This window comes from Ceratosolen solmsi, unplaced genomic scaffold, assembly GCF_000503995.2.
Source record: "Ceratosolen solmsi marchali unplaced genomic scaffold, CerSol_1.0 scaffold1, whole genome shotgun sequence".
NCBI lineage: Eukaryota > Metazoa > Arthropoda > Insecta > Hymenoptera > Agaonidae > Ceratosolen > Ceratosolen solmsi.
This window is the reverse complement of record NW_011948415.1, coordinates 11,750,412-11,777,919: the sequence shown is the minus strand read 5'-3', so window position 1 is coordinate 11,777,919 and position 27,508 is coordinate 11,750,412. Positions and strand designations below refer to the sequence as shown.

Here is a 27,508-nt window from a genome sequence, read left to right as displayed (position 1 = left end):
GAGCTCCCGAGTCCTTCCTCCCCATCCTCCTCATCCTCATCCTCGTCCACGTCCTCCTCCTCCTCATCCTCTTCATCCTCATCCTCATCCTCATCCTCATCCTCATCCTCGACCTCGTCCGATGAATTCGCGCGTCGCCTTAATACCGGTTGATCCGAATAGTCCGAATAAGCGTCCACGTCGTTTAATTGCCATGGGTCCCTGCGGAGCAATTTCAAATTTATTTTATCACTAAGCTCGCACATTACCCGGCACTAACCAAGATGAATCGACTTTCTCATCTCAGCCAGGGGACTGATTTTTTTTGTTTACATACTCATTTATGTACTTGGAATATAGACAGAAAATTTAGATAAACGAGCGGATCTTTTGCGCTATTATATTGATAAGTGCGACAGGAGATTTATAATTCGTCGTTTGACAGAGCTACAAGACGCGTGGACAATTTCTCTTACTTTTAATATTTCGGTGCGTTAATTATGTCGATGTAGTGGGAGAAAAGAAAATAACAAAAATAACAAAAATAACAAAAAAAATTTAAATATAGTATGCTCTATATAGTATTCATTGCGCGGTATGATTTATCTGCTTTATTCTAATGATATTCGTGTGCCCTGGGACCTATGTCCTTCCTTATCCTCATGCCGTAATCAGTATTAATCAGAATCGAGCGCATTAACAAGTTGGATATGTGGCCAATGGTAAGTATGACAATTCACAAGTGTGTCACTGGACAACGAGACGAGATTCCCAAGATATTCCAGCATTCGAGGAGAGCAAAGTCTATTGAAGAAAAAAAAAACGTCGTCTCCGAGCCAAATCCCTTAAGTAAGAAAACGGGATGGGCCGGAAGGATTCGGACCTGGAGCCTCGTGCGGAGAGCGAGGCTTCATCGTCATTGCTACCTGTACTGGTAGGTACACGCACGAGACCTTTTCACCTTTCTCTAAGAATCAATCGACTACTCCGAAGTTATTCTACATTGACGTTCCGCGCCGAGAAACGAGAGGTTCACCGAGTCACGAGTATGCGTATCTCCATTCAAATGTGGGACAATCACTTCCTCGATAAGCTTCGACATTATTATTATTTTTCTTACGATCCATGCTGCTATAAATCTTCCACTGATCAGTCAAATATGCCTCGAGGGATGAGCACGAGCTAGCCAAAGAGATACATACAATTTCCTTTTCTCTTTCGAGCTCTAAACGATCGATTAATCGCTTACTCCTCTTCCTTCTCATCTCGTGACAGTCGTATGAATAATAATTGGAAAATCTTTAAGTACCTGCTGCGTTACCCCATCATAAGTATAGCAACGATTTTATCCTCGAAAATGAATAACGTACCGATGAATAATCGCAAGCATACAAATATGATAAAGGTTTCCTTCGCCTCGGGGAAAAGCTCCCGAGTTCACATCTTTACCAAGGTCGATGCCACACTCCATACATAATGTAAAATAATTCGAATGAAACAGAATTCTCCACGAGTCGATATTACGAATTCATTCTTATTTAATTCATAAATCGCTTTCTTTCTTGTGACTTAAAGTTTTTAAAATCTAGATGCGCGTTAAAAAAAAAAAAATTCTAATTTTAGTTTTTATTCCTACATTTCAAGGATAAACAGATTCGGAAATAAATGCTTCTGTCAGTTTTTCTTATGTCCGATCTTTATAATTTATTTGCTTTGTTAAAATGTTTCTAATTTAATTCTTATTTGTGATGTCGTTGTTCTTCCCTCATTAAAAATAATTACGATTATTGATAGAAATTAATTAAAATAATACTAATCATGTGCAAAATAGTTAGATAAACAGTACAGATGTATTTTTTTCTTCATTCTTTAGTTAATGACTGAAAGAAAAAAAAAATCATTGAAGTTTTCTTGTTTGTTTTTTTTGTTTTTTTTTTTATTTTTGTTTTAATTTTACTCCTCGTAATAACGCCTTTTTCTACGAAATACTTTTACTCGACGTTGTAATTAGTATCTACATTATGTCATGCAACAAATTGAATACGTTTATTGCCAATATTTTTACTATCCATATATATGTATATATATTTAACGCTGTCGACATTGTGTGTTATTGTTAATGTTAATCGTCTCTAAGCAATATGATACAAGAAATAAAACAAGCGAGATAAAATAATTGGCATCTTGGAAATTTGTTTTTGAAATACGTTTTACGGCTGCTTTGTAAGTGCGTTGCTTCAAAGTACATTTCTTCGCGCTACTCTACTAATTCTCTAAAGTTGATAATACGGAGAGGAGGAGCCTGAGAGATGCGGGCCTTCATTGAATAATACCATTTACTGACTCGTGAGACTCGAAGCGAGTAATTGAGATATGTTAAGGACCATTATAATAAAAATCATTTTTATGGTCTCTTAAGCAAAGTCGTGCTAGCCGACCTCTATGGAGGAAAATAAGAACTCGTGCAAATCCCTAGAGAGTAGCTCGCCTCTCCTCGTATAGTAATTAACTATTTGGAATTTAAAAACTACGTTCTTTTAGTATTTATCGCCACTGTAACGTGGGCCTGTGCGTTCGAAGGCTCCGAGGCGGTCGCGAGGACACGATTCGTATCAGGATTCAATGCCAATGAGCAATCTAATTTTTATTCGTCGTTCGCACTAAAGGTGCGAGCTTAGTAGTCTTAATATTCGTCAAAGTAGCGTTAGATGTCGCATTTTATTGTTAAAGAAAAACTCTCAGGGTCAAGTTTTTCACTAGCAGAAGCTACGAAAAATTCGGGTCACGTGTCCGAGGAGCCAAAAAGACATTGCCAAGAATCTAAGACTACCACTTCAAGGTTTAAGGTCGATCAAGAACAAAGTGCCACACAAAAGCTTTTCTTTATAAACGCGCGTCGCCTACTCGAAATACTTCGAGACTCTATTCTTGACGTCACGTGCAGTACCGCCTCTTCTCAACTACGGGAGATATTTATTTTCTGTCTTTTTTTTTTGTTTTTTTGTTTTTTTTTTTTTTGTTTGTTTTTTCTTCGTTACCTCGACGCGCTCGAATCGTCCATGTCTCCATTAGCGCCTAACCGCTTCGACGGCTTGTTTGCCCCAGACGCACCAAATTGACAATGGCAATAGCTAAGTACTTGTAGCGAGTTTGATTAATCGTCTTTAAAGTACCGAACAACAATGAGTTAAAATAGTTAAAATAGAAAATATTTAATTATCTACCGTGGTACGTGTCAGTACTCGAATATTTGCCTTTAGCACTGCTTATCGTAATGATAACTTTAAGATCGCGCAAACCTATACAACTTTAAGCGACGTGTGCGTGCACCTTTCACGTGCCGTTACGTGTTAGGCGACTTTGAAAAGAAGCCTCGTCTCGTCCAACAGCTCAGATCCACAACAACTCATAATGCAATGCACAGCCGTTTACAATCGAAGCGAGGTTGATTAATTTTACAAACGAGTCGACCAGACCAGACCAATCCCCTCCCCCCACCCCCTCCTCCACCCCAAAACACACGCGTCACATTTTTCATACTTGTCCCATTCGCCGTTTAACGAGCCCATGATTCACAGAATGGCAAATCATCAGGAAGTAAGCGACTTTGGACTTTGGCATCCTCCTCGCCTTTCGCGTGTAACGGTAATTTTCCCTACCTTCCGCGGTGTCCGCCTAACCGCGACAGATCGCAATCCTTGGCGAAGGCGTGTGCCGCGAAGCCATTTGTCAGCATTTCCTTCTCGCCGAGGCTCTCGAAGCTCCGGTAAGGCCTGAGTCGTCCGTTCAGCAGCCCATAATCCTGCTCGAGACTGTCCGGAGACGAGCAGCCGCCACCACCGCCACCGCCACCGCCACCGCCACCGCCACCGCCGCCGCCGCCGCCGCCGCCGCCGCCATTGGCAAGAAAGCCGGCTCGTGGCTGCCGACGATCGGTGAATTCCAAGGAGTCAAAGCTGTAGTTGGAGGGCGAGAGAGTGGCGCAAGTGCGCTCGAGCGACTCGAATTGAAGGAGTGAGCTGGAGCGCGAGGAGGCCGAGGAGTCGCGAGAGCTGCCACCGCTGCCCCCAGCGGATGCCTCGCTTCCGTTTTTACGGCGTCGTTTCTTCGGGACCACCGAGTTGCACTCACTGCCACTCCCGTCCTGCTTATCATCTGCAACAGGAATTTAGCCGATTGTTTAGTTTCTTGCGATTGTCAAATTCTTACGGCGATGTACTTTAAATTTGGGAATGAAAGTGCGAAAGGATCGCCGTTTCCACGGAAGCTTATCAACAGCAGCGACCTTTCAAGCCTTTCATTTTCTTAATTATTGGTCGCAATTCTTACATTATCCATGCATTATACGTTAAAATTTCTACTCGTAGTCAGGTTATTTTACATTTAGTGCTTGTATTTGTTATCGAGTTCATATACATATATACTTGTTTTTTTGTTTTTTATTTTTTTTTATTTTTATGTAATTAAAAACTATAACGATATCGATGATACGCTATTCATATTATTATGTTATTTCTATTTTTTCTCTAGCCATGTTTTTTTTTTTTTTTGTAACTATTAATATTATTGTCTCCGTTCATAGTTACTTTGTCTTCGACTCTACTCCAAGAATAGTCGATCCTCAGAAGAAGAAAAATTTGCCGATGATAGGTGTAATACAACGAACGTAAGCAAAACATGATTCTCCAGTTCTTTACATAAACAAAAACAAAAGAAAAGAAAAAACAAAAGAAAAATCCTCTCACCAAAAACTTTTCACACCCGTAAACCTATGTTTCATTAGCTCCTACTAGCTCGAGCGGACCATAACTCGGCAAAATCTCTTCTTTCCTTAATTTCAATTAAAACATTCGCCGGCAATATTCCACTCCTCGCCTCAAAATCAAATTTCGTAATCTTGCAATAGCATTACGAAGATCATAGAAAGGGAATATTAATGGATAATCGCGTACTCTGCACTCTCGGCCTCCTAATCCGTCTCATATAAATCTCGTTGTATTTGATGGCAGTGGGACGAGCGCTTACGAACCCTCAGCGGAAGCCATCCGTACGTAATTACCGAGTTAACTGGGCCTGGAAATAATCAGCTCCTCGACAATGGCCCAAACAATCAAACTCCAGTTAAATCGCACGTAAATGTACAAGTGCCAGGAGCAAAGTCAACCTACCGCTCTCGTTGATGTCGCTCCTCGCGTACAGTGCCGTTAACGCCGGGACATTGATTATACGCCCCCACTGCCATTCATACCGCCCGCTGAAGTCCTAAACTAATTGAATTACAAGCCGTGGGAGGACGGCGACGGCGACTGCGACCGAGAAGACGACGCGATCTCGGGGCTACGACTCTCGACGAGTCCGCCGAGATCTAGCGACTTAATGAGAATCGGTGCCACCTTGGCGTGTGCCGCCGAGCTAACTGCCAGCCGATAAAGGGAATTCGACGTTGACTCGTTGAAAATAGGATTTGACCCCATAGTAATTGAGAATCTGGGATTGATGGCGCGGCGCGAGCTCGACTATATTAGGACGCTGGCTAGATGGTGCTTGATGGTACTAGATTAGGCTAGGGAGCCTTATCGAAAGCTTTCGACGAAAAGACGTTCGCTTAGTCAACTAGTCAGATATAATTTCGGCCTCGGGTCAGAAGAATTCTCCGAGAGACACTTGTAAATGCCGTCGTGCACAAGCTCTTCTAAATTGATCGTTCCGATGAGGCTGAGTATGAGAATGGCATTCATGCTTCAATTCGTGGACCAGGCTTGTTATCGAGAATTCACGCGCTCGGAGGCGTCAATTTTTAATAGCGGACATATTTAAAATGTGAATACAGAATGTGATTTGACTGTGGGACGAGTAGCGAAATGGGAGGGAGTCGACGATGGGTCTCGTAATCGAGTTTCGAAGCATCCTACGATTTCCGACTGATCGACTCGATGTCTCGGTGCATGACAAGGATGACAAGTGCATGATAGTTGATTGGGGGTGGGAGGAGGGGGGGGGGTGGTAGAGGAAGGATGCACTCCTCTCCATTGCCTTCGGAATCGTTTTCATTACTAGACGATCGTCGAAATAATTGTTTGCGATTGCAATTGTATCAACGGCCAATCATTGTGAATATTTAGGTGCGACAGGTTAAATACGACAGACAAAAAATTCAGACAGACGCGCGATTCAGAGGGCTTCCGTTACAACCGTACTTTAACATTGAAATCGTATGTTCTTGACCGTGAATGTACGTAATGCGGCCATGACGTCGAGTCATTGTGTAGGTACGTAATGATTTTATGGTAAGCTGAGCGAGTAAATAAATCATCGTGACAAAGGGGAATACACACATTGTTTAATCGAAATGATTCGTAGACACGATGATGGGATATAGTTTTGTCTTAATCAATATGTAAAGGGTAAATTGAGGAGTTCTAATCGAAACAACGAGACGCACTCGGGCATTTCCAAAGCAAATGATCCGAACATTTGCATTCAATAGCGTCGGAAATTCTCGAAACGTCTAGGTGAGTATGAACGCAAGATCGGCTAAAGGATAAACGATTGTAGACATTACGCCGATAGTAAAATGAAGCGGATTTCAAGAAAGGAGGGAAAGGAAGGAAGAAATGGGACGAATCGTTGATGCCCGCCATGAAGTTGTATCATTGCCGAAGCTGTTATAGCAATAACAACTGTCTGCATGCGGAAGAAAATGCCTCCTCAAAAATATCTCATGGTATTTAACAGCAATGGGTTTATCCTCTCTGTTGCTTATCCATCTGCGTCGGCGAGAAGTTTTTGTTTTTTGCCTTCTCGTAATGTGCCCTCGAGCGAGGCCGCGAACACGTCAGTGAGTCTTAAAAAGAGATTATACTTCTTTTTAAATAAGCCTCTTATTTTTCGAAAAAAAAAAAAAAAAAATTATATAACTTTTAGCTGAAAAGTAATTTCTGGTTTCCCTAAACTTTAATACTTTTTGGCGATAATGAAACATAAGCGCTGAGAATAATTAATGCGAGAAAGGTTATTCGATATCAATTATTGTAGTGGTGTGAACGGGAAACGAAATCTCGTCTCTAAAACAGATGAAATTTTCATCTTTCATTTGTATGATTTTAAATATTTATTCGTTTCATCTATAATATACATACACGACAGAAAAAGAATTTTTTTTTTTTTTTTTTTTTTTTACAATAATAAAATGAAATGAATTGCTAGTGGCGATTCGACAGAATTTCTCTCATATATTTTAAAGCATGAAATAACAATGTTAAAATAAATATAACGATAAGAGTTACAGACTTTCATTTGAAAACGAAAACAGTGAATTAAATTTAAAAATAAAATTTGCTTGTATAAACATTTATAACCTCAGTTTTTCAAATACATATATAGTTTATTATGGGTTTATGAAACATATTAATTATAAAAGATCAATTTTGTTGATAAATTATAAGAATTTATTATCATTTATTGGACAATAATATTGTTAAGAAGCACAATATATAAATACGTTAAATTAACATAAATATCAATAGTCAAGATAGAATATATACATACATATATATATATATATATATATATATGTATACATATGTATTGTAAGAAAATATTTTATTTATAATTTTGTATTTATATCAAGAATGTGTCGCAAGAAATTAATTTTGGTTAATTTTAATCTATAGTCCTTTCCAAATAAGAAGAATAACACGTAATAACAAATAAAAAATATTTAAGAACAAATAAAGAACACATAATAACAAATAACAAATATCAAAGAATAACAAATAAAAAAGAATCCATAAGAATAACACAAAAACCATAATGTAGTGTTTTCATTTCATTATTGCACAAAAGTAGTGACAATAGTACTATATTTCGATTTACTGGACATCTCGTGATACGTGTTGACGATGAACTCTAAATATATCTCTAGACATATATTAATTATTAAAAAAAAAAAAAAACACAAGAACAATTAACTTATTAAATTAGAAGAACAACAGGCGAAGTTTATTATTACGAGTAAACTTTCAAAGTAAAGTTTGAAATATTTTAAATAACTAAAGACGCGTTAGCATATCGTAAAATATGTATAATATTAATGTAAATAGTAGCGACGATTGCAAGTCAGATATTTGTGTGAAAAATTAATATGGTAATGTAAGTAAATATATTAAAAATCAATGTAGGCGTACGATGCAAATGAAATGTAGTAATGAAATTTCTTTGTAAAAATTAGTTTCCTATAACTTTGCTGTTGCGAGCAACGTTAAGCATAAATTTCTTGTACGCAATTTAAAATGGCCATTAAGTGTCAAAAATGTCAATATCGAGGAAACCGAATTTTTCATAAAAGGACTACATATATATGTGACAGTAAAGTATAGCCATGCACATATAAAATAAACTTCACATCGGTATAAGTTTTAGCCAATTATAGCTTTAACGGTATTTAAATAATATAGCATTAATGTGAAAACTATTTTTATTTTTAAATGTCTTTAAATTTAAAGGAATATAATTTCTTGACAGTACTTGAACTCTAGAAAAAATAATATTAAAATGTCAAAATAATCAAAATATATAATACAAAACGAATAGATAATAATTATTAAATGATCTGACGACTCAATGTCACAGCTCTTAATTTAAATACTATTTAATGCTTATGGGAAAAAAAAAGTAAATAAATAAATAAATAAATTAAGCGCGTTACAAAATGTTTCAAAATTTCGCTGAAATGCGTTTTTTTGGTGAAAAGAATTATTATATTATGCCTACAAACTTTTTATGATCATTCGGGTGATGTATTTACAATCAAATAGTTTCTTTTTATTTTTTTTTTTTTAATTTTTTTTTTATTTTTTTTGCTTTTTCGAACGTTCGGGCGTGTTCCTAGAAATAAGAGTGCGTCATTGATAGCCGTGGAACAACACTGACAGACTTTGGCGAAAGAAATCAAAATTTTAGATTAAATTGTGCAGTAGATGATGCAGATTGATGCAGTTCGAACCGTTGTGACTAAATCTTGTAATTTACATTTTAATTTGTTCGAACATTGAGACTGCAAAGTAATAAGACGTTACGTTATTTTTATCAATAGCGACTGATATTTTATCCGTGCAATGAATGATATTTCAGCGTAATTATTCATTAAAGCTAATATCCTGTTACTTTCTCTCAATTTTACTCCACTCAATGGCCACGATGTAGTTAAAAATTATTGGACATTACTAAAAATAAATTAATTTTCTCCTCGTATATTTCCTTAATTATTATTAACAATCAGTTTGATATCAACGGTAAGTAGCACGTATCGTCATTGCCAATGGTTATTATTTAAAAATAAATTTTGTTCTAGAGAGATTTAGCGAATAGAAAGCGAAGTACGTAGTCAGGGGCAAAAGAGAGTCGGTAAATCGCAAAAGCTTCTATTCATAGATATCTCTCTCTCTCTCTCTCTTTCTCTCTCTCTCTCTCTTTCTCTCGTAAAAATAGAGGATGAAATAATCGACTGAGCGGTGATTCCGTGGAAAATCATTCTAACTCGACTTCGGGGCAGGAAAGCTTATACGATGAGTAACGGAGGAAACAACGAATAATATTCCTCGCGGCAGATAAAAAAATTTATTGTGTAGTAAGCACGAGATGAAGAAAGAAGGCTTAATCGCGTCTCGTTGACGAAGCCGCTTTTTTCCTTTCAGTCTTAATTTTTTTCCGCATTACTGCGCGTTTCCATTATTATTATCGAATACTTCTACATTATATGCATGCAGTTTCATCGGGATTCCAGTGTCGTTTAAAAAATATTTCAATACACGTTGTTAGAAGATACTTGCCGAAGATTCGTTTAAAGAAAAATAAAACTATAATGATGTGATTAATTACCGTTGATGTCACTTTTGCTTTCGCAGGAACTAGAACTAATTAATTATCTAAAGATAAAATGACGGATCGAGAATACCGCAATTATTCAATAATGTACTTTATATAGTTTTTTTCCATCTTTTCATATCTTTTTACAGGCAAAATATAACTCGAGAATGTTATTTCGGCTGCTATAAGGCAGTCAGTCGACATGTAGATTGAAATTCAAAAAATTCCATCTTAATTCGATACGTATTTCTCACATATTTCAGTCATCAATAATATTTTTTAGTCTGCTTAAAGTCTGCGTTGCAACTGATAAATTCGTAACCTGAATTCTACGTTAAATTAGCCGTCGCACACTTAACGTCCAGCGCAAATATACTTATCAATTAACTGAATACGCATGATCTAATCATCATGTTGTTGCATTCTTATCATAATTTGTACAATTTATTTATTGTCAAATGAGCAGTCATTATCCTTAGCCGGGAAAATGAGTAATGTCCATCGAATATTTTCTCGAGCTTATCTAAAAATGTTTAACATAACCATCCACCGAAGGAAATGATATCAGCATTCATCTTCTCGTATCTTTTATCAAAGCGATTTTGAGTACTTGAACGAACAATCCCGTATCCCCGGTCGACCATAAATTCGCTATTTTAATTAACAACATTGACTCTTTAATATCGTTAATTGTAATTGGCCAATCATTATTCAATCCTTGCTTCGAGAAGCCCTCATTCTCCCGTTACGTCTTCCCTAACCTTTTAACGCCACAATTCATTTTCGTAGCACCAAGGGTCTCGAGGAACATAATCCACAATCGCTGTTTTTACTTTCTTATTATTTTCCATCGATTGTCCATATTCTTTGCCATCGCAACTCTCCTTTTCACTCACCGTATCGGAAAATCCATTGTGATTTAGCGCCCCCCCCCCCCGCCTCCTTAGCCACCCCTTGACACACGCCGCGACGTGCACGTGGGCCCAGTTGCCACATAAACTCTCCCTTCCCGTGGGCGGACGTTGACCCATCACTCGAGTTAGATAATCGAAATAACAATATTATTAGCATTATTATTAATGTGCCGAAATTTCGCGAGGGACGAGCACTCTTATGATTTATCGAAAGATGGTTTAAAAGATAAAATGAATCCAGTATTAGTTTTTATTTTTTGTTAGATATTTAGTAAAATAATGCGTTTTAGCGTTTTAGGTTAATCGAGTAATAAAGTAATAAAGGAATTATAATTATCATAATCCGACATGATTTTTTATGCAATTATTCTTAATATTAACATTGGTTAGGAAATATTATTTTCTTCATAATCTCGATACAATAAGTTGGACGTTCTATAAACCCCTTGATGGTTAAATATCAATTGAATTCTGAATATAATTATGGACTGCTCGTAATATTAATAAAAAAAAAAAAAATACCAAATGCACTTATAAACTTTGTAAGGCAAAAATTAATGAGACCCTATTAATAATAATGCAATTAAACGTACAGTATTAAGTATCTCAAGTTTCAAGGCTTAAGTGCTTAAAACGGAGCAATTATTCCAATTAAAAAAACAGTTTTCATTAAAAGTCACTAACTCTAAAAACAATTATTTTGTACAATAATAATAATAATAATAATAATAATTTTGCCAATAACCATCGAGTGTTTACTTTAAACGATGTAGAATATTACTAACGGACACCAGTTGAGATAAGCATATTTGTCGATAGATGGCGCTAGCGTACGCAAATCAGATTTAATGCTGAAACGCTTACTAACCGTTAAATATGAGAAATTATATTTCTAAATCTTCTAATTATTTTTAAATGATATTATCACAAAAAATTGCTTATTAATAAAATTAAATATATCCGCTAAAATTAAAATGCTTTATAATTAATATTGTTCGCAGATTGAAACTTAACTAAAATTCAAACTCGAATGCACGTCCTCAAAAGATATATATAAATAATATAACAAAACAAAAGATATAATAAATATAAAATTCTATATAATATTTATTATGGAAAGGGTTAATATGTTTTCGATAGTCCCTTTGAATAAATGTAAAAAAAATGAATTATTTATAAAAATTTGTGCTTAAACGTTGATTAAAATTACAGAATTAAAGCATATTGATATATATTTGCTTATATTTATAAGAATTATTAGAAAAGTTAAACGAAATACAATACTTTCATATTATTTATAATACGGGTAAATTAATTTGGTCGCGACGCCTAAAGAATGGCAACCGTCAATGCGACTGTGCATGTGATAATGCCTCTATTTAGGAACAATCGCCTTGGAAAAAAAAGTAGATGTTTGGATGGGAAAACTTAAGATATTTGCGATTTTACGTGACTAACTCAATTATCTACCATATTTTCTAACTCATATTGTATAATCATGGTAAAAAAATAATCACGAGTTACAGACTCAAGTGAACGTACGTAAATATCGCAACTCAAATAATGGAAGTTTGATTCAAATCGATATAACTTATGGCTTTAAAGAAAAAAAAAACTATATTATACACTATAAGGATAAAAATTTGTCAATATATAATTGTAAACTAATAAATATTAAATTTATAACAAACCATTTCTTATATATTCCAGAAATATACGTTTGATTATCAGTGCATAACATTTAGATTGTTTGGAATGGAAGTTTCACTTCTATTTTCATACAATACATATATTAAAATTTTATATTCTCATGCTCAATATTGTTAATTATCAAAAAATAATTTTCATATATTTGTTTGCAGATAGTATGGAGTTATATGCAGAGATCCAATCGAGAAAAGAATGGTTACATTGTAACATTTATTGCAGTATTACAGTCTTTTTAGTTCTTGAAAGCTCAAATTAATTAAATTTGACTTGGTATGTAGATTAAAAATAATGTCATTTTTTAAATCATTACTTTTTCATTAATTTTAGAACATAATTAAAAAATTGACAACGTTACAATTTTCAAATCGTGATTAAAGTTGAGAAAATATGATTTTTAAACAAAAATAATCATAAATAATTCATCTTAGCAGATTAATTCATAATTTTATTACAAACATTATTTAATTTGCTTAGATTAACTATGTATAAGAAAAATGATGTTTCATCAGTTAGAAAAAAATTTTTTAATAAAAACAAGAAACTATTATTTATTCGATTATTTTGATTAATATTTATAGATACGTATATTGATAATTCTTTTAATTTTTTTCATATATATATATATGTATATATAGTAAGAGAGAGGGAGAGAGAGAGAGAGAAATAGATGACTAATGACTTCAAATTAAGTTATACCGTGATTTGCTAAGAAACTATTTTCCAATTATTATTTAAGAATTGCATAAACTTAAAGAAATATTTTATGAAATAACTACGCGGATATTACAAAATTTATTATAGAAATATTTATAAAATTAGAAAATAGATACCAATTCATTATATAATTATTATATCCATAGTTATATAAAATTAAATGGTGAAATTCATAAATGTAAGATATTTTCATTTATTTCATTATTATGCGATATTCATATGATAGAAGATATTTATTCTTTTTCATTGATTGAATATCATATTTATAAATTTTAAATAAATGCCTCTCAACCAGTAATATGGACAATTTATGCACTTTATTCAAAAGACTTAATGAAGGTTCATAAATTTTCATTTCATTAACACATACACTTACAAGGCAAAATAAAAATTAGATAATTCGTATTCACGGTTACATTTATAATTTAGACTTATAAAGTTTGAAATAATTTTCCCATTATCAAAATTTTTTTATTAAATATTGAAATTCTCCTTTGCATAGTACATACTAAATAAAAAAAAAATAAATAAATAAATAAAACAACCTCACTATTACCTTCTTTTTTCTTTTTCTTTTTCTTTTTCTTTATTAACTTTCCTTTTTCCAAAAATGCATTTAAAATGATGAGTATGCAGAGAACTATGTATAAAAAAATTCTATAGGTAGACACTCTTTACACTTTTAATGATTGTAATTAGTAAATATTACATCGATGTTCAATATTAATATATATATATATATATATTGCTTGATTGCAGAATCTTGACGTTACTAGTCATTTCATTCGTTTACTTCCAATAATCGGTACATTTGTACGCATTTGTTTTCATAAAGTTAAATGCCCAATATTAAATGTCCAATTTTTCCAAATAAATACTTTTGCTTCAATAAAAGCCTCCACGTCATTCGAATTCATATCGAAATCAGTGTTTTGCTTCATGGGTCACTAAACCGACAAATCGCTCGATAAACCACCTTTGAGAAAATAACGATCACGACTTCCGATTATAATTACATATACCTGGTATACGCTGGGCGGCCTTGATATGAATGACGCTTTCATTTTCCGAGTCGGAGCCAAGCCAGTAAGTAGTGCCACTACGGTCCGAGTCACTCTGGAGGTCGTCCGACGTCTCCTCGAGGATCGTCTCCAAAAAGTCGACCTGCTGGGCTAGCATCGTTTCTGCAAAAATGACGAAGGACATCGTTACTATCGATATCCGAGGATGTGTTTACACTTAAAAATCTTTTTAAATCCACTAGCGATCTTTAGATGAGGGCAATTCCATCTTCCGCTGGATTTATCGTACGCAGCTATCATTTACTAATTTTCTTCGTCTTCGTTCCTTTGGAATGCTTAAGTAAAATACGTGACGTAAAGCATTATTAAATAACTTATAGTTTTATTAGATTTAATTTTTAGAGGATGGAAAATTAGTTCTTTTCTTCTTTCATTCTTTTTTTTTTTTTTTTTTTTTTTTTTTTTTTTTTTTTATATGTCATTTTACACGAATAACGATACAAATATTTAATATGAAATAACCAATTATCAGAATTAAATTGTCATTTGCGTGAGATAAATCCGTGAATGATACCGCGGTACTGGAAAATGCGTAATAAAGCGTTATTGATCGGGATCAAGCTGTTGATCCAATATAATTACACGCTATTATATATTAATGTATTATAAAGTATATATATATATATGGTAATACGTAAAAATTGACGGCATTGTGATTTGTGTGATTTGAATCAAACTAAGGCAAATAAAATACTTAAAATAAAAATCTGAATCTATGATTAACTAATTGATAATTTATAGTTGTCGTGTGTTATTGTATTCTGGAGAGAAATAAATAATATACAATTAAAATGTGTATATAATTAATAAAATATTTAGGCAGCTTTGTAAGACACTTGAATAATTTAAAGACTAATTGATGAAAGTTAAAGATTTATAAAATTCCAACCGTATAGCATGCAAGTAATTGTAAAAGTTTTATTACCTTAACGAGGTCAAACAAGTCGTTTATATGTAATTACTATATAATAAACATTGATCCTTCTTTTTTAGTTTAATGATAAATCTTAATGTTAATAGTAATGACAATGATAATAATAATAATAATAATAATAATAATAATAATAATAATAATAATAATAAAATTGCAAGTAAATAGCTTTGTTCATATAGAATTGCAACTGTTGTAGAGATGCAAGAGCTTACACGCAACGACAATTAGGTCACTTTAACAAAGTCTAATTACCGACGAAGAGCCGACGACCAACTCATCTTTTAAAATTTTTTAAGACCAAAGTATAGATGAAAGGAATGCGACAACAAGGCGAGGAGAGCAAATCGAGCCAACGTTGAATATTCTTAATGGGATCCTCGGAACTGCACGTGACTCGTTCGTGTTTAGCATTACGTTATCGATTGACATACGTAAGCGCGGCAGATTTAATATTCGCGGGCAAAAAATTGTGTTCGACGAGACATATCTAATTTACATTCTTAATTCATTTTGAGATGCATTAGTATAAAGCATTGAAAATATGCGAGTATTTAGGCTCCGCTCTGTATGTTACGAAGTTTTTATTCTTCTAACATTTTCTAAAATTTAAAAATTTAACTGGAATTCGCACGAGTTACGGTCATTATAATACTAATATCGGCAACGAGAGATTAGCTTAACGTAGAATGGAATTTATTTGTCTCCGATAAGCGGCTTAATTAATACTATTCTTTCCATTTTCAAATGTTTAACAATAAGGTCATATCAGTATTATTCGAGAAAGGAGTAAAAATATATTCAACAGTTAAAAATTCATTAATCAAACAAAATGAAACACAAACATTTTTGAAGATGTTTGGACTGGTACATAAAATCTTCAAATTATAGTTTGTACAATATATATATATATATATATATATATATTCAGAATTAAATTTTTTAGTATATTAATGTTAATATTAGTCACGTAAGAAAACAAACATAATATTATTTTCCTAAAGATTTTCAAAATATTTTTACGTTTATTAATAATTTTAATTGAGCTTAATTAGAGACTTGATTTCAAATAATTACGAGGCTAATGGTTAAATATAATATTATTGGCATTCTGATCTTTCAAAATTTTGTCACATTTGTTGCACACATTATTTTTATATTAAATATTTCGATTCAACGTTTCAAAAAATATTACAATCACTTACGTAATATTTATTATTTGCTATTATAAATAAACAAAAACAAAAACAAAAATTTAAAAAAAAAAAAAGAAACATTGCATAACAAATTCTAAGCAAGTAACATACAAATAACGAATATATTGTAAGAAAGTATCGAACCATCAAAAAATCTATTGTTCTAAAAACTAAAGTTTAAAAGTGAAAATGAAAATTAATTTAATGCAATTTAATGCTTGTAACTTGAATAGCTGCCCGAATAAACAATAAGATTTGCTTGATATGTGCTATTGGAATTTACTCATTGCCCAATCCAATTACTTTAACTGTTAATCAACAATTATTATCCTTACTAAAACGAAGCTGAATTTTCTATAAAAATTTATGCCGATGAATTAAACTAACAACAAACGTATATAATACAGTTTGTTGAACCCTTTTCTTCCTCGAAACATAAACGAGTCATTGAAGAAAGACCGACATACGCCAGTTGTATTTTTTCAAACAAGAAATTAACCACTATGTGCAGTGCTGAAGAGGAGTCGCGTTTGTTTCCATAAATAAGATCCTTTGCCTAGTAAATCTGGCGCCAAGGAAACCTGCTCTCGTTTTTTTCTTGTCGCATTCTAAAAACAAGCTCGCGGTGCGCGCACACTTTCGCGATTCTCATTTGTACTTTATTCTCCCCGTCGCTCTTCATTTAACTCAAGCAGATGCAAGAGATGCAAGAGATGCAAGAGATGTTTCACGATAGTTTCATCAAGCTTCTTGCTATTTAATTTCACGTTATTTCGTCAAAGGCCCCGCGTTAAGGATGTAAAAATGTAAAATATCCGGCATCCTGTTTTATCGCTGAAATTTATTGTTGGTTAGATGAAAATAAACTCGTCTACCTGGTTCTAATGTTTTTTAATAATTACGTGATTTTGCTGCATATACGGATAAATACTGGTACGAGATAAATTACTCCGTTTATAAGCAGCAGCTATTTATGATGGAATTGTATGAAAATTAAAACTAGACTAGAAACTATAAAAGCACCTATTAAGGACTCTTTGAACATTTGCATATGTTGTTGCTGAAAATTTTCAGATTACCTTGTATTGTTAAAAGAATACTAAATAATGTAAATATGCTGATATTCCAGAGAATTAAACATATGTTTTTTAAGGCTTCGATAAAATTAGGCGTTTCCCTTAATAATTGGTGAGTCATATGGATTGCATAAATTAAAGTTTCCTTATCAAAAACAGATCGATTGACTTCAGTTTAAAGTACTTCTATCCTTAATAATTCACAAATCGCCATTCAATTATACAAATCAAATGGCTATTTTTAATTACCATGTACTTTTCAAAATAGCATAATTTCTTTTTCTTTTTCTTTTTCATTTCAAATGCACATTTCATACGTTTAATGCGTAAATAGTTATGTGAAAACTCAATTGAATCCTATATGGATAGTGTTAATCGAAATTGAAACAACGAAAGTTAATACGAACGATGCTCGAATTGCTAAATATGTGAGTAAAAGTAGGTTGAAATTTCATTCAAAATCTATGAATAATGCATTGGCGTAAATATTAGAAGAAGCTTGTATTGCCTCGAGTACACAATAAAGCTCATGAGGGTTAAGCTTACGTCATATCCCATCATTTAGGTGGGTGCAGCCTCCGCGATTATGATTAATAACGTTAATTTCCAATAGCATGCAATGCTTTGACATATAACATCGGATTTACTTTCGTTGCAGATTAATAATGCGGATAATAGAAGCTATTATTCTATAAATGTATTATATAAAACAGGAGGTAGATGTAACGTGATATTTAGAATTTCAATTTTCTTTGTAATCTAGATATATTGTATAAAAAATATAATACGAGAGCAATGCTGTTACTCGATGATCAGAGAATTTTGAAATAAATTATGACCGATAGAGGTATCATATAAAATTTTATGAAACTATTAACGTTGATGTTTCAATGTTATCATTAAATTAAATCTTAACCGTTGATAAATATTTTCAAGTGTTAAGACTTTAAGAGTTGTAAGACAAAATATTCATGAAATTTTTTGGACAATCTTATAGAATTAATCGCAAAATCTTATAAATTTAATTGCTTTTAGAGTAATTTTTATGGAAATTATTCATAAGTTGATTATTACACACACACACACACACACACATATATATATATATATATATATATATATTCGAATACAATACTTTAAGCTTTATTTTTAATGACTATTTATAAATCTCATGCCGAAGTTCCAAATATAAACAGAATATATATAGTCACTATTTTGTCTCTTTTTTTTTTTTTTTTTGCCAATAATACTGTGTTATAAAATTTATAAATAATCACTATTATACTTTTTAATATTAATTTTTTTGTATTTATATATATGTTGATACTTTTCTTCGAGAACGAATAAAATACATATATATATATCTTACTAGGCTCGAATGAAATTATTAATATTTAAACATCGTTAGGTTTATTTATCATTAATCTACTACAAAATAATAATAAATCACTCAATTTTATATCATTCGCGTATATCGTCATGTGTACTGAGCACGACATTGTTTGCTCTCACTATTTAACGTTCCACTTGAGTTGAAGGTATTAATCACAAAAACTATCTGTATAGCTTACAGTCTCGGAAGGTAATTTCAATTTTTGTGCTGTTTGCGTGCATAAATTCTGCACAATCATGTAAGTGTGCACTGCAACAGTAGTGGTTAAATTAATGTAAATTCCCATCACAGTTAAAAAATGCTAACTTTATAATTAATGCTTTTTCTTACTGTAGAAGGAAAAGATTTTTTGAATGCACACTTGAGGTAAAAGGAATTTTATCATTTTTGCATAATTTTGCATAATTGAATACATGTGTAATTGGTATTTGTTGTATTATATAAATTAATATTAATAAGTACTTTATCGTCACGATACAGGAAAAGTTATGGCTATTGAATTGAATTTGAATAGACTTGATTAAGTAAACGAATTAAATAAATATATCCCAACACTTTACTAATAGTATATTTAAATATCGATTACCATATAATAAATAAAACATATATTGATGAACAATGATAATTAAAAGAGCGAATTAAAAGCTTTGATTCCAAACGAATGAGATTATTAACTTCAAGCAGAATTAAAATATTTGAGAGATACGGATCGCCAATTAAAGCAGAAATAAAGATTGGCAATAACGGCAAGATGAAATACCAAGATAATTTTACTATAATTTGCCAATGAGTTGTGCTTCACTTTCACTCGAATCAACGCGTTATCCCTACTTGTTTTGTATTTGTACAAGACTTTCGAACAAACTATTTTATGATTTAATACGACTCATAAACGTATTGAGATGAAGACAACTATAATTTGCGACATTTCGCAAGAATATGTAGATCGGTGAGACGAGTGCTGCCATTAAACTTTCTAAATATTCAAGTTTTCACAAATTTTATAATTATAACAATAAATAGCTTGGGCACAGTAAAATAGAAGAAAAAAAACGGCTAAATATAAATAGTTTCATCATTATTATTATAAGCCCAAAGCGTATATATTAAAAGTATTATTAATGGTGAATTAAAATTATACGTATTATAATGTTTTTTTTTTTTTGAAAAAATAAAAAAACCGACATTAGTCATTTGTTCACTCCCATTAGGTCGAAATATTAGAAAATTGCATGAATTAGTCATTTTTTGCAAATAAGACTTTATATATATATATCCAATAAATATATCAAAGGAACAAAAAAATATATGTAATTTGAATCTTATTTTTCTTTTATTTTTTTTTTAATATTCTGAGGAATAACATACCGACAGATGTTTTTTTTTATTCGAGAGGGATATTTCTTGTTGATAATTAACAATGTTTATTATATTATACTTATGTATCTTGGAATTGTAGGAATAATCATAATTTTGAAGATGTGGACAAATCAATCAAATGAACAAGAATAACAAAACTGCAAGCAAAACGTTGTCCAAAAAAAAAAAGGAAATTATAATTAATAAATCAATAGCTATGCATGAGTCATAAAGTTTGTTGGCCAATTAATAATTACTAATGGATTGTGGATAACTTTCGTTGGATTTAAGCAATTAATTATGCCGAGCGCTAAAGCCACTGTAAGCTACAGCTACATCTCGCTAATTATAAAATCTTTATAACATTCAGCCTTGTCTCTACTTTTCTTCAATAATAAAAGCGCGAAAGGTTTGATTAGAGCGTACAAGTGATTAGAGCTTTCGTCAAACGCTCAATTAAGTCGAGGAAGGCAGGTGTTTATAAAGAATGTGACTTTTCATAATTTTACCGTTTCACCGTTATAAATATAATCACCGTACTTATCGCTCGCAAATAGCTCCTCGAGAATAGTTTCAAGATTGTGCCCATAAGTATCGTGAATGAAAGAATGTTATCGTGCTCGTGAGGTCGGTCGATACTGATTGGAATGCGATATAAATATCGACAAATCAATTTAAGGCTGCGCGAGCCAAACGAGAGACACAAAGCGCTCGTTCATATAATCCGTTAACGGCTGCAAAATCGTGCTCTCTCTCTCTCTCTCTCTCTCTCTCTCTCTCTCTCTCACGTGCGTTACTATTACAGCAGCCGGCGAAATGAATTATTACGATACTCGATGTAGCCTTTGATTCGGTTATTTTTAAATCCTCAAAGGGAAGAGCAAAGAGCCGTCTGCCGACGCATCGCGCAACTTTACACTTGGCCGCGTCGATCATGCATGACGAAGCTGCGCGATAAACGGTGAGCGAGGCGAATTACCGACATCTTGGGCTGGCCTCTGGGACAGACGGAAAAAACAATTGGGATTCCGAGTTCGACGTGGCGCCGGGATTCCAAAATAGTCCTTGTAATGAGCACGAGGCAAGATGGAAAGCAGAGCAGCATATTGGTTGGTGGCGACCGATCGGGGAAGGAAGGAAGGAAGGGGGAGGGGAGATATTCACGGGAACGTGGAGGCGCATGCGCGTGATGCTCATCGGCAGGAAAACGGGTCGGGCGAAAGGTGCTACAGGTGGTTTCCTCCGTTCTCTAGTATCTCCCTCGTCGGCGATGGCCGCGACGACCTCGCTCTCACATGAAACACGACAGCTCGTATCACGACGAATGTTCCAGCGGATGTCTGACGGCCACGAGAGATGGGAGAGAGAGAGAGAGAGAGAGATAGAAAGAGAGAGAGAGAGAGAGAGAGAGAGAGATATATACAGAGACTAAGGGGGAATAATATAGAGGAAGCCCGGCGATCCCGTACTTTTCAAAAGCGTGCAGCCGGAAGTCACGAAGCGTCGTCGAGGCTTCGATTTCATTATTCTCGCGTGAGATTTAAGGATTGCCAGGTTTAACGTAAAATTTTCTATGGGATTTTAACATATTTTATCTACTCTCGAGACTCGCAGCTCATAGTTTACACCTATTATATTCATATTGTTAAATTTTTGAAAATTATAAATATTACTCATGAACTCGTGGCTGGCAGCACTTGAAATTATAAAACTATCTATTCTAATGCAGCATTTATTATATTTCAGATATTAATCATGCAGATGATTGTTAAATAAAATTGCATGAAATATCCATAATAGTATGATATCGTAATGTTAAATTTGTTAAATTTGAAAAAGGAACGTATGCTTAAGGTTACAGAGTTCGTGCACCGCATTTTGGCCATAGGGAGAACGATCGGAGGAGCGTTTATTCTTAAAATCGTTATTCGTAATACGAATAATTATTTATAAAATTATATAAACTTTATAAAAAGTTGTTTATAAAATGCTTCGATTAATTCGATTAATAGTAAATTTTATTCACTTAGAAATGTATATGGAAGATTATCAAGAATCATAGAATACATTTCTGCTGGTATGCAAACAAAGGTATTTTTCAGGTATCAAAGGTAAATTTTCAGCGCCCTTACGTATTATTAATACTGAAATTGTAAGAAATTTGAATTTGAGGAAGTTTGAAATTTTTGCACTTTGTAATTTGAATTAACTTTAACTAATTAGCTAATTTGTAAATCGTTATAAACGTTCGATAGTTCGAGAGAAAATAATTCCTATTTAAGACGATACGTTACCCACTATTACAATCCTTACATTATATGCGGAAGAATTTCGAAGTTTTTCCATTCCCATTTCTATCTACGAATAATTAAAATATCAGAAAACTAACAAAGATAATCATTATAGGTGATTGGGCTTAAAAAGTCGATGTAGACGTCGATAACTAAAACTGACCTTGAAATTCCTAACGAGAGCGTAATAGCTTAACAAGTACGATACGGATGTGCATATATCTCACGTACACTGTTTAACAATTTCAGGTTGCGCATGAACGGGGATAAAAAAAAAATAATGATTGCTAGCTGTTGCTGCAAATTAAATTATCTTCGTTAGACGGAATATTTACAAAGATAATTTTTCTTCATCTTCTTGTCATTTATGACTCGTATTTAATAACCTTATCTTCGCGTGAAATCCTCGCATTTACATAAAAAAAGAAGAAGAAAAAAAGAAAAAGGAAGGAAAACCTTGATGCAAGATAATTCATTTATCATCAACTTCCCCCCTTAATTAGAGCGCTTGAATTGTTGAGATATTCTGCATATTAATTAATAAAAATGTCGGACAAAATAAAGGAAAAATATTCATAAGTAAAAATGTTAGTCAACACAATTGTTCAAGCGCCAATTCTTCATCCATTTATATTCTTTATATTATTCGTCAAAAATTTTATTATAACATTTATTGAAAAAAGTGGCAATTGTAGTTTTACTTCATTTACCAAACTTGAATTATGGTTTTCCAATCTCCTTATCACATTGATAAAGTCAATCTCAATTTGAACGCACAGTGCACACCAATGTGCATGAGCATATATTGCAAAAGCATCAAATTATTCACAATTAACATCAAAATTACGAAAATTGCCAAGTTAGTGTTTCCTTTGGTTAGAAATTTGAATCGTTGAGCACACGTGTGTGTCGGAATGCATCCTTTACGGAAAAGGCGTTAACGTGTGTATCGTGCAGAGAACGGCGCAGACGCGCGTAACTAAAATCGTCGGTGAAATGGGTCGCACTTTAGCAATTGCCGAGTATCACATTAAGGTAAACGCGTAGGAAAGTAGCGCCGAGCTATCAAAATATTCGTTCGTGGAGTTAAACGATTCACAACGAATTACAGCATCAAACCAACGCTCGGGGACCCGCGCATCTCCATGCTTTCCATTTCCCATAAGAGAGCCGCCCGAGTGCCGCCCCATTTCCCGGTATAACAGCCTGAACGATCCAGGCTCGAGGATTCCAGGAGTTATTGTCATTATTATTGTCATTATTATTATTATTATTATTATTATTATTATTGTTGTTGTTGTTGTTGTTGTTGTTATTATTATCCTGTTGGACGTCACGCGAACGGGCTGAGATTCCGTGTGCCTTTCCCCTACATCGACATTATAATGCGACATTCTTTGCTCGATTAAGAGTGCGAGAGTTGCGAGATGAGTGAAATTGTTTTTCATGGTCGGAAAAGTAATTATTAGTTTTTGAAAGTATTTTAGTAATCGCGACGATGGGTTATGCGATAATATTTGAATGCGAAAGCTTGTGATTTTTGGAACTAAATTTGTATTGGATTTTATTTTCATGACCGCTTCAATGATTATTCGACGTAATGGAATCGTTACGATTGCCAATGATAATATACTACTGAACTTTGAAAATTACAACTAACATAAATCCAAGTATTTTCTTCTTCAAACATATCATATATTATTTTATCTTCATTTACGCGCACGGACGAGTCGCGTAACACAGTATTATTTGCAGTATTTTCGTTAGAAGACTACAAACCATTATGATAAATCGGCAAAATCGTGATCACGATTCATTAAATTATATTTTCACGCAGCATCCGTTGAAGTATTGATTATCATTTGCGCGATAAGTAAATGAATTACGAATACATTAAAATTCATTATTGTTTCGCGTATAAAAGACGATGTAGATGTGATTTACGCACGAGTCCATCGATCAAATTAACAGTACAAACGTACGCGCGTGATAATGCGCGCGCGCGCCCTCGTGCATGTACATACACAACCGAGCAAAGGTACTTTATAAGAACATATTTATAAACCATTCGGCAATTTGTGAATGAGTTCTTTAGTGGCGTTATACATCCGACAGCGAAGAATCGTATCGAATATTTTTCTTTAATTTAAACGACTCGTAACATCGGCTCATAGATAAGCCTTCGATACATCTTATCGTCCGTTATTATTTTTTTTTTTTCTAGAAAATCGCGCCGAGGCTTGTGCGATGTGTGTCAACAGTACATTTAACTTGCGTTTAATTACTTATTTTGCGTGCATCGTTAAATAAAACTTTGAACTATTCCTGGCGTATTTCTCAATACGAGCGGGAAAGTCACTTGTTACAATGCAAAGTATTTCAGGCGAATCCAGGCTGTTTTGTATGGGCCGACGTAAGAGGGCAGGAAGGGAAGATAGTATATGCAATTGTAGATCCTGCAGATTTAAAGGCCCAAGAGCTCATCCGGTCTTTATAGTGGGCAAGAGAGAAAGAGAGGGAAGAACCGATGTTGCTATCTGACTTTCGCATCGCCAACCTCCATCAGATTGCGGTGGGAATTGCTTTTAGGGCTGTAGCGCAAAAGTAATTAGAAAGTTTATGCGTTTGCCATCGAAGCATTTAGGAAATAACAACGCATACACATTGCGCATTCCGCGAATGAACGAAAAAATTGTTTGTTACTTTATTTTCTAAACTCTTCTAATCGTCAACGCGATATATTAACAATTGGTTAAATTGATTCCTTATTCTATATTTATGTTATTTATACTCGCTGTATCAGTATATCGCAAAATATGAAATTATCTCATTTTTATTCATTTTGACCATCAAACCAATACATTGTATTTTCTGTGTGCGTGTGTGCGTGTGTGTTTATGTTCAGCTAACTATATATATTTTTACTTTGTTACCGATCCAAATGCACATGAGCTGAAAGAAAATTAATGAAATTTACCACAACGTAATAAAAACTTTGAATTAAAATAACAAATCTTTGTATACAAAATAATATTTTTAACGAACTTTTCTGTTTTATTTTACCCATAATATACTTTTTTTAGTTATACTTTAAAAACGTGAATGAAAAATCCAATAACAGTTTGTGCACTTTGATTTAACAATGACAGTGGTCGTTGCCCATTAGGCAATCCATTAATGTTTGTTCTGACTAATTATATTCACCTATATTCATGTAAAAACTTCTATTCGATATAATCATGATTCGTAACAAATATTCTATAATCTGATATATATATATATATTGATATTAAAAGAAGCAATATGGAAAAATTACAAGTCTATAATCGATTTCCTAACTATTATTGTAAGTTGAATTTCTTGTATTTTTATTCTTGAATGCACCTGGTAGTGGTTATTGCATAAAATATATACATATATATTATTGATGTGTTTAAGTTTCATATTATAATTCAAGTTACTTGAATTGAATAAATATTTTAACATTTAACATTAAGCAAGCGAAAGAGAGCTTTAATTAAGTTTCCCAACCAAGCATTGCGACCATGCATTAACATAAAACAATGGCGGTGATTTTTTTTAAATTAATGCGTTTGTTTGAAAATCGAAAATTTGAGTTTGAACACATTTTAGTCAATTGATAAGACAACACAAAGGTACATACATATAAATAAATAATATTAATGTATTTTCTATTTACAATTCAGATTAGTATTAAATAATAATAGCCCAGATTCATTAAAATACTATTTTCACATATCCAAATAAGAGATAAAGAATTGACATTGAAAGCAATAATATTATTAATTATGTCTAATGAGGTATATCTATTACTATTGAAAATAATAATAAATTCTGAAAATTGCAGAATATATAAATTTATAATACAAGATCGTATAACAAATACAACCATAACATTTAAAGAACTTGTACATCTTTCATTGCTCTCTAATAAAAAAAAAAATTGCAAAACTAAAATTTAATGAGAAACAGTAAATTCGGTATATTACGTACAACGACAAAGTTTTAATGATAAAATTGTGAACATACGCCCAAACTTAGGAGAAAGCAGAGAGAAGAATAATAGGCACACGTGATGACGGTTGCTAAAAAAAAAAAAAAAGAAGAAGCGAGAAAGTGAAAAGGGCAGTGGGAAAATATGGGAGAGTAGAAATATTTTGGAAAGGAAGGAGAGACAAAGAGAAACAGACAGAGCGAAAATGGGAGGGTAAGAGAAAGGCGGATTGACAAAGTTAACGAACCATTAGCGCGTAGATCGTCGTGCGTGGGTTGAAAGTTGGCATGATGCTGAATCTGAAAGCCATAGGCCGGAAGCCAAGGATTTGGTCTGTTCACCAAATCCATCTCCGGTCCCATATTTCTATCCAAAGTCGTGCCTCGATCCTTCGCGTCGCTCATCTCCTTTTAGCCATATACGCTTTATCCCTAAGAAAAAATTTAATAAATCCATTGAAACTAGAGTTGTTAAAACATTAATCGCTTGTTTCGTGAAATTTATTTACTTTCGCGAGCAATTTCAATGTATTATTTAATTTTCCATTGTTATATTCCTTATATGCAATATTGTAAATCATTTATTTAAATTATTCACTCTTACTTGAGTGCTTAAACAAAAGGTTTTAAACAAAATATGTTAATGTTTATGTGTAAACTGAAGAAAAAAATTGACACACTACTAATTGATTAACATGTCAAAAGTAAAATATAAGATAATATTAAAAATACACGATTATTGCATTATAATTTAAATAAAAGTAGACTTTTTGCAAATGTGTATCTGAAATTTTAATACAATTTTAATCAGTCAGATGATTTTACCTGCCTTAAGAAAAGCAATATAATTAAAAATCCAAGAAAATATTTAAAACATTAGGCGTTCGCTAAAACAGTAAATGGTTTAGCATAAGTAAATAATAATAACGAATAATCGATCGAGTTTCAAATTTTTAACATTTTCAATAATCGTAATTTCTGC

The 27,508-nt window shown here is 32.9% G+C and overlaps 1 protein-coding gene across 1 annotated transcript; it reads right to left on the bottom strand.

The window, feature by feature from the left end:
- Nucleotides 1-184: 184 nt before the first annotated feature.
- LOC105359071 (uncharacterized) lies at nt 185-26,954 on the bottom strand. Its single transcript, XM_011495546.1, has 4 exons — nt 26,775-26,954; nt 14,207-14,368; nt 3,856-4,134; nt 185-201 (listed from the first exon to the last, which is right to left on the bottom strand). The coding sequence occupies exons 1-4, from the start codon at nt 26,929-26,931 to the stop codon at nt 185-187; spliced, it is 615 nt and encodes a 204-aa protein (XP_011493848.1). The 5' UTR covers nt 26,932-26,954.
- Nucleotides 26,955-27,508: the final 554 nt, after the last annotated feature.